This window comes from Epinephelus moara, chromosome 16, assembly GCF_006386435.1.
Source record: "Epinephelus moara isolate mb chromosome 16, YSFRI_EMoa_1.0, whole genome shotgun sequence".
Taxonomy (NCBI): domain Eukaryota; kingdom Metazoa; phylum Chordata; class Actinopteri; order Perciformes; family Serranidae; genus Epinephelus; species Epinephelus moara.
The window spans coordinates 41,060,240-41,068,517 of NC_065521.1; the positions used below are offsets into that span (position 1 = coordinate 41,060,240).

General features: G+C 37.7%; 1 protein-coding gene across 1 annotated transcript; it reads right to left on the reverse strand.

Moving 5' to 3' along the window:
- Positions 1–359: 359 nt before the first annotated feature.
- On the reverse strand, positions 360–8,089 carry pfdn4 (prefoldin subunit 4). The gene is made up of 4 exons (XM_050066241.1): positions 8,044–8,089; positions 5,859–5,966; positions 4,711–4,851; positions 360–1,043 (listed from the first exon to the last, which is right to left on the reverse strand). The coding sequence occupies exons 1-4, from the start codon at positions 8,068–8,070 to the stop codon at positions 912–914; spliced, it is 408 nt and encodes a 135-aa protein (XP_049922198.1). The 5' UTR covers positions 8,071–8,089; the 3' UTR covers positions 360–911.
- Positions 8,090–8,278: the final 189 nt, after the last annotated feature.

Here is an 8,278-nt window from a genome sequence, read left to right on the forward strand (position 1 = left end):
AGTATTATTTAAACCGTCCATCTATGTTTAAATTAATTTTGTTATTACAATCAGATAAGCCCAAAGTCATCTGTAAACTAGGTGCTTTTTTGAGGAATGTCCTTCCTTTGTTTAAGTAACATTGGTTGTACTTCAGCCACGCCGTGTGCCATTGTTTCATTATTGTATGTTTGTACTCCATACCATGTGATACAGTCGTGGATCAAATAAATGAAACAAATAGAAATAGAAAAAGAAAACTGACATGACAGTTTAAGAAGAAAGAGCTGAGTTTGTCACTTCATTTGGGATTGAAGATTCATTGGCTCAGAGTTTTTCAGTTTGTCATTTCATGTAGTTTGTAAAGGACAACAAATGTGTAAATCAGTAACAGAAGGAACTAATTTAATCAACTTGATCTGATGTGGCAAGGAACAGCGCAAAATTTGGAGTAAAGGTCAGGCAGATTTCAGTCATTGATGCAGAGACAGCAGAGTACACAGATGTGTCAGAGACATTTCATTAATTCCGTCCTAGCTGAAGTTGGTCAAACACAAAGTGAGTTTACAGTGTAACAGGATGATGAAGTTAAAATTCTACACAGCTGTTCTGTTTCTCAGTTTTACTTTAGTTTGATCAACAGAGTAAAAAAACATGAGCATTAAATACAGGACCAACTGAAATACATTAGAAGTTATGTGCATTTATTTAATCTCCAAATCTTTACGTTTGTTGTCCTTGTGAATTTGTTTACCGAAGCTAAACTGAAGAATCAACATCTGTGTAAACAAAAGCCAGAAGCTAGAAATCTAAGCCGTTCATGCCGAGTCCCGCTTGAAGATTTTTTTTTTGGCAAACGCTCTGTGGATCTGATACGAGAGCTGCATGAAACAAGTCCGTGTTGGGGCGGCTGTCAATGTCCATTTCACAGCTCAGCTTTCATCTGCCTCCAGGTTAATGTTGTTACCAAACTTGGCATAGAGCTGGACCTTCAGATCGCTCAATACTTGCTGTATCGCTGACACTCGCTCCTCAAGGCCTTTGACCTCCTGCTCCAGTGTTTCCTGATTACAGAACATAAACGCCAATTACACGACAACCACTACATTTTCCCCACAAGACGCAGGCAACTATGGAGGACGAAAAATGACAGAAGTATATATAAATAAATACAAAAAAAAAATTCAATAAATACAGGGTTAAATAAATAAAAGAATAAACACATAGACACATAAATAAATACAAATAAATAAAAGTAAGACCTCCTACTCATTAACATACAAACACTGAAATACAGAAATAAATAAATGTGGTTGTACAAAAAAATGCAGAAATAACTTAGAGACATTTATGTCCCGTTTAACTTTCAACTGTTTATTAATTCATGTATTCATTTCTATATTTATTTCAACTTTTTTCTTTAATTTATGCACTTTACTTCAGCATTTATTTCTGTATGTATTTCAAAATGTACTTATTTCATTTATTTATTTCCACATGCATTTATTTATTCATGTATTTATCCTTGCATTCATTTATTTATTTCTGTATTATTCTTTTTCTAATTTAAGCCTGTATATTTTTATTAATTTATTTCCTTACTCTTTTTCCCCCTGTATTTATTTTTCATTCCTGTGTTTATTTAAACATTTATTTATTTATTTATTTATTTATTAATACTAGAGTCATTTTTCGTCCTCCCTAAGCAACATTGGGTTTAAAGCATTTTCATAAATGGGCTTTAATAAATTACCCCTTCTAGTTGACTCAATATTCCCAAGGCAGGAGGAGAAAATGTGATGAGCAAAGAAAAAAAAAACTTAAAATTACTCTGTATATAAATGTGCACTAAATCATCATTTGTCATTCAATGTGTGTGGCAGACGGCTCCACATCAATCAGTACAGGCCTGTGTAGTGTGCTTTGTTGTGTGATGAAGCGGCAGCAGATACAAGGACAAACAGGAAGTGACAGAGGGGAGGACAAGTTCTGATATGAAGGTCAGTGCCTTCCCTCTCTATAGCTGAAGAGCTATGAAGCACTGGTGCAGCCCAGATCGTCTCCTACAGGTGCAGCACAGAGGATCTCGAGCACCCCAAACTGCTTTGGACTGTTTCTCACGAGTCTTGTTGTCGTCACAGTGCTAAAATAAGTTGCATTTGTGACATACAAGATGATATAAGATACACTTTATTGTCCCCAAGGGCCAATATTAATTAATATGCATACGCCGCACAACGTTTCACCTTGTGCACAGAGCGGCACAGACAATAACTAACTTTTGTCACAGCTGCAGCAACCTGTTCTCATTCCCAGGTCGGCAAAGACCAACACTTTATTACGCCGCCTTGTTAGCGACTTTTCAGCTCCTCGCGTGACTTGTGACAAATTTAGCGACATGTTCAGACCTAAAGGGAAGAATCTGTAATTCACTCCCATGCACGCTGCTCAAAGTTATCGCAGTGACCGGCTTTTCTGCCGGCAGCACAGGGTCTCTCCTCTTGTCTTGAGCCGTGCACACAGTGTGGAGCAGGCAGGAGGTCAGGAGACAGAGGGAGCTAATATAGCCTTCTGTACACACTTATTTACATTCTTGTAGATGTTGACTCATAAATAGCTTTGTGCAAATAAACAGATGCAGTTAGATTATAAATAGTTGACACTATAAAAGGCTTAGGGTGTTTTCACATACAGTACAGTCCTTTTTAAAAGTGGACCAACAGAAAAGTTCTTTTGTTCACATTGTCAGTTCATTTGAAAGAGGCCTCAGTTCTCTTTCTGGTCAACTTCAGCTCTGATGGAGCCTCAGTCCTCTTCCTGTTCACACTATAGCCTACATAGTTTGGGTTTTGCTTTGATGTGGCGCTGCAGTGTGGTTATGAAGCCCCTCGCTTCCAGATGAACTTAAAATTGAGACAGAGTACAGAGCAGAGAATAATATTAATATTTTCTGTGATTCCTCTTCTCTGATATGTTAATAATTCATTTGAGCATATGCAGATTTGCTGCACATGTTCTCTTTTAGGAAAGTAAAACATGTAAGACAAAGTGGGAAGTACTGCAATTCATCTTCTGCAGGATTTTATTTGTGCAAAAAAGCTCTGTCCAGTGACGTGGAGCACTTTTTATTTTGAGTCTAAGTGCGAGTGAGAGATGGTCCTGTATCCTGGTGCAGCTCTGAAGAACACAGTCAGTGTTTTTTATTGTTTTAATTGATTTTTCCATTGAAGAAAAGTTACAAAACTGTTTGTGTATGCCGTCAGCTCTAGTTCTTACAAAGAGAGAAAATCGAAATCGGCAGGTCAGGCTCAAATAAAACTGCCAAAAAACTGCTATCAGTGCATCTCAAGGAAAAGAGCTACACACATCTGCAATCAACTTAAATCAGCACATGTATTGATCTGTATATGAAATATAAAAATATGTGATTCAAGCTATTAAGATGAAAAACACTATATGTAAAATACTTTATGATTTAAAATGTATTTAGTGATTTTAACTTTGATTTCCAGCTGCATCACAAATAAATGCTGTTTGTCAGATTTACAGATTCTTCTTTGTGTACTTGTGATTTGCAGCAGCTCAGCAGTACAGTAAGTCTAATAGAACAGGCATTGAACAGTGTCTGTCTAGGCACTACAAGTAATTATCAACATCACTGCAACCACATTTGTCAAACCGTGTGCTCAGTGAGATAGACTGGATAGGTTTTTGAGTGTTGTGTGGATCTTTACTAAGTTATTTCCACCTCAGTACACATCAGAATGTCTTTTGGACCACTACGACAGCTCTCTCCATGAAAGTACAAGAAGGAGAGTGCAGCAGAGATCAATTAATATGGTGCGTGAAGGGATGCGTGAAGCATGTGAAAACCTTTACTTTCAAACCCTTTGATTTGCAATGGAGAACCATTTTTTTATTTTAAAAACAGCATGTGATGGGGACAAAACCCTTGGTAATACGTAAGGCTTCACTCACACTGAATCATGAATTAATACATCCCAGACCTTATTATAATCTTTTTAATCAGCAGCTACTCATTGACCTAAAACGCCGTCCAATAGGACAATCATAGAGGCGTTCATAAATGTAAATTCCTTTTTTGGAGAGAAGACGTTCAGAGGACAGTCAGACATATGTTTCACCGACACTATCAACGATTTACAGGTTTTATTTTTCTTAGAGGCAAAAAGTTGTGCAAAATAAACACTTTTTTACTTCATATAAATCATTTAGTCTTGCTTTTTTTTTTTAACACAACTGGGTCATGAAAATACCATTCTTTATATTTTAATTGAGCACAGGTTATTATTAAAATAAAATGTATTTCATCATGTTTATCACGATGCCTTCCTTTGTTCTCTTTTGCTTTGATGGATCATGATGTAATTTTGTGTCAAAGCAATTAGATAAAAATGATCATGAGCAACAGAATGATGGGACAGAAAACAGTTCTTGATCTGACATTTTGTTGTCTTAAATACAATGAGAGTACGTTTTTTATTTTTATTTTTAAGACCACACTAAGGAATAGTGAGTGAGTGAGCAGATTTTAGTGTTGCTGTATTTACTGGAATTTCTCTAGAAGCAAACTGCTCATCAAACGACTTTCTAAATCTTTCATAATATGCTAAATTCTCCTCCGCACTCCTTAAACTTGATGACTTTGGCTTAATGGGGCTCTTTAACTGGTGATTACTGAAGAGTGTGAAAGGGTATTAAGAAACTTACCTTGGCAGCCTCCAGCATCTCTTGTGTTTCGTCCTGGGTGTGACTGACAAAGACGTCGCCAATTTGATAGGGGATCAATAGAGTGTCATCGTCTAACATCATTAGGTCGTCGCCGGCATCCTGTAGGTTCTGCAGAGATTTCTGCAGGGAGACATTAGAGGACCATTACAGAGTCTCGATTAGGGCTGTTAACAAATTAGGATTAACAATTCAGCAGCTACACTGCCCTTCAGACCACACTTTACTGTAACCTGTTTGAACAAATTAAAGTTCAGTGTAATCAGTGACTGTCGGTGAAACGATACGGCCATTTTCAAAGGCTGTAATTTGTGGCTCCGATGAGCTGTACCATGTTAATCTAAGAGGTGTTGACTAGGTAGAGTAATCTCTGTAAACAGATGTCTGCGTCTGAATTCACAATCTGTAAGCAACAGGACAAGAATGTGGTATTCTGGTTTCTGTTTGTAGTCTGAGTAACGCTAACCTATCATGTTTGAGCGGCTTTGGTTGCATGCAGGTAAACAGTCTGTGTGGAGCACAATAGAGGCGGAATCTGCAGTCACGTGCGAACATGTTGTTTATATATTGTCTCAGACCAATAGCCGATGGGTTCCAAAATTGCTAATCAGACTGTAAACAGTGAGTAGGACACAGAGGGGGAAGTCTTTGCCGTATCCAGATATCCGCTGGGTACACCAGGACACCCAAAACATTTGCTGTTGCCCCAAAGGCTAAACAGTCGACAGGCTGATAGTCGATGGGTGCTGAGATTGAAGGTGGAATAACTATTGGAAACACTTCTCTGTATAGTATACAGCATCAACTTCAACAGCAGAGCAAACTGCAGCCTCCAAAATGGTCGTTAAGTTTAATCAACACCTCCTTAAAATAGTTCAATATATTTCAATTCTCATGAAAACATGACTGTTGCAATAGACACCATTCATTTTCATCAACCTGCAACTGAGTGATGTACACTATCTTAAGTTAGTCAGCTAAGAGACACAATATCAGGTCCGAACATGATTATACAGTATTATTCCCAAATCCTGTGACTGTCCAAAATATTTCAGAATAAGATTTCCGTAAACATAGCTGAACACACAGTGAACCCTCCGTGTGTGATATTCACAACACTCAGTGCTTACTTTCTTTGCCTCTATTTCATTTTTCAGCTCCGTCATCCGACTCGTGTTCCTGGCGAATTTATTGATCTTCTGTTGGTCTTCAAAAGTGACGTTGACATCTTCAACTGCCTGCAAACAAGAGGACATGAGTTAAAGCTGTGGTTAGTTGCATCCCAGCACTGACCCTACTGTACTTGAATGAACATGACTATTTCCATTTTCTGCTACTTGATACTTCTACTCTACTACAGTTTAGAGAGAAAGCTTTTGGCTCCACTACATTTATTTGACATTTTCAGTTACTTTATTAATGACAAAATATAATCAACATATAAATGATGATGCCATTTTAGAAGATAAAAGGAGACATTCACAAGGTAGCAGTGTATTAAGTAGTTGAAGGGTAGCTGGTATTTTTCCAACCTGGACTTTTTTTAAACCACGTTTTTTTAATACTAGTCTAGTGCTGAGCGAGAGGGCTGCAGCTGACAACAGCCAAACAGACTGCAATGTAACCCCTCAGGGGATTGTTTGCACCAGCTCAGATTTTTATTTCAAGTGCCAAACAGCATTATGTAAAGGGTCCTTACAGAGATAGACATTTTGTTAAGGAGGAAGATCCTTTTTTGGACAGAAACAGCCTGACACTGTCAAAGCCACAGTAATTTTGTCAGCATAAATCGGATCATTCATTCCAAGTTGACAGAAACAAAATAAAACTCACAAAAGCTACTGTAGTTCATCTTTTCACTGTTCTTACAATCACAGACTGTGGTTTGGTTGAAATAAAACCTTATTTTACAGAGTTAGATGGGAAAATATTGGGGGTGGGGGGAAAATGGTACATCATAGTATCACAAACAGTTCAGGTTGTCAGGTGTATGCAGCATTTATGACAGGTTTTATGATGGTGTTGGTCAGAGTGTCTGCTTTGCATCACATTTACTGCAATAAAAAATGACTTAAGTCAGATGAACAGACTGAAAATTTTTTCTCATGAAGTAAAACTGATGTTGCTTTGGGAAAATAATTTGCAGTGTGAAAAAAAAAGGAAATAAATCCCAATATATTGTATTGCAATACATTTAATATCGCAGTAATATTGTATCGTGACATTATATTGTGTGTCTTCTGGTGATTCCCACCCCGAGAAAATATGCTGACTCTATACACCCCTAAAACTGTTTATTTAAATGGAGTCTGGTGGGTTTGCAGATAACAATTTTGGGGCTGTTTACGGTTTAACAAAAATAATCTTACAGTTTTACTCTGTAGTGGTCCTTTCCATGAAGTTGTCAGACACTTAACATAATAATCATGTCAGTGGCAAAAACACTGAAGGTGTACAGAAGCCCTGAGTGGGAACATTGGAGCCTGTGTTCTCAATACTGGAGCAGATCCAAAAATTGTTGTTCCCATTTGTCAATTAGACACAAAAACTTGGGAAAATATATGAAAATATGATCCTGGTTTAAGTTATCATTTGAAGTGAACCACACCTTTACTGGCTAAACAAAGCAAAGTGATGTAGTTACACTTATGCATCAGTAATTATAATTCAGCAATACACTCTTCTGTAATAGGCATTCTGCATCATAGGTACTTATACTATAGATATTGTAGCTACGTTTTGTTGCTAATAATTAGTTATTTTAAATTAATATTTTAACGCATATCTTTTGCTTGTAAAAAAAAAATTCTACATCATGACACTGTTACCTTTGCTTAAATAAAATATCTGACAACACTAGTTAACGTTTCACGGTTAAACCAACCGCTGTTGGCTCACTAGCGTTAGCTTAACGTTAGAAATGAATGGTGAAATTAGCCACCGGTGGCTAGCAAGCTAAAGCCGACAGCCTGTGTAGTGTCCTGTCACTGTAGCCGAATATCACAGCCCTCGTTTGGCTGGTTATAATCATCATTATCATAAGGTTGGTAAATTCAGGACTCTCGGCTGACAACACAAGATAAATTTAGCCAGTGCGTTAGCTAGCTAGCTAGCTAACACTTAACGGTAGCTAACGTATCCTCCCATCGCTGACAGCTGCACGAGGGCATGACTATGCTTTTTAAATACGACTGGCGCCGGCAACTGTGGCTTTTTAACCCCACATACACCTCTACTGTTTATATTTAGATCTACATAATAGACTGAAACTGTCTCTCTAAGACTAAATACAATTTATTTTGATTTAATACTTACTACAGGTCCCTTCATTGTGGCTGCCATCTTGGCTTCCTCGCCTGCACAAAGACGGCGGTGCTCAACAGGACAATATGACTTTACCGCCACCTAGCGGGGAGGACAGTCTGGAGCATGACAATGGGCTGTATTTGCCAGATGATACAGGGTATTTGACCTCTTGTTTCTTCCTCTCAGTGTAACAGAAAATAGACATACAGGTAAAATAAGAACAACAAAGATAAACAAAGGTAAA

What these genes read in the sequence shown, in the direction of transcription:
- pfdn4 (XM_050066241.1), bottom strand. Translation starts at nt 8,070, where the DNA reads ATGGCAGCCACAATGAAGGGACCTGTA. An exon ending in CCACAATGAAGGGACCTGTA is followed by an intron (nt 5,967 to 8,043) that starts GTAAGTATTAAA and finishes TCTTGTTTGCAG; the next exon opens with GCAGTTGAAGATGTCAACGT. An exon ending in ATGAAATAGAGGCAAAGAAA is followed by an intron (nt 4,852 to 5,858) that starts GTAAGCACTGAG and finishes GTCTCCCTGCAG; the next exon opens with AAATCTCTGCAGAACCTACA.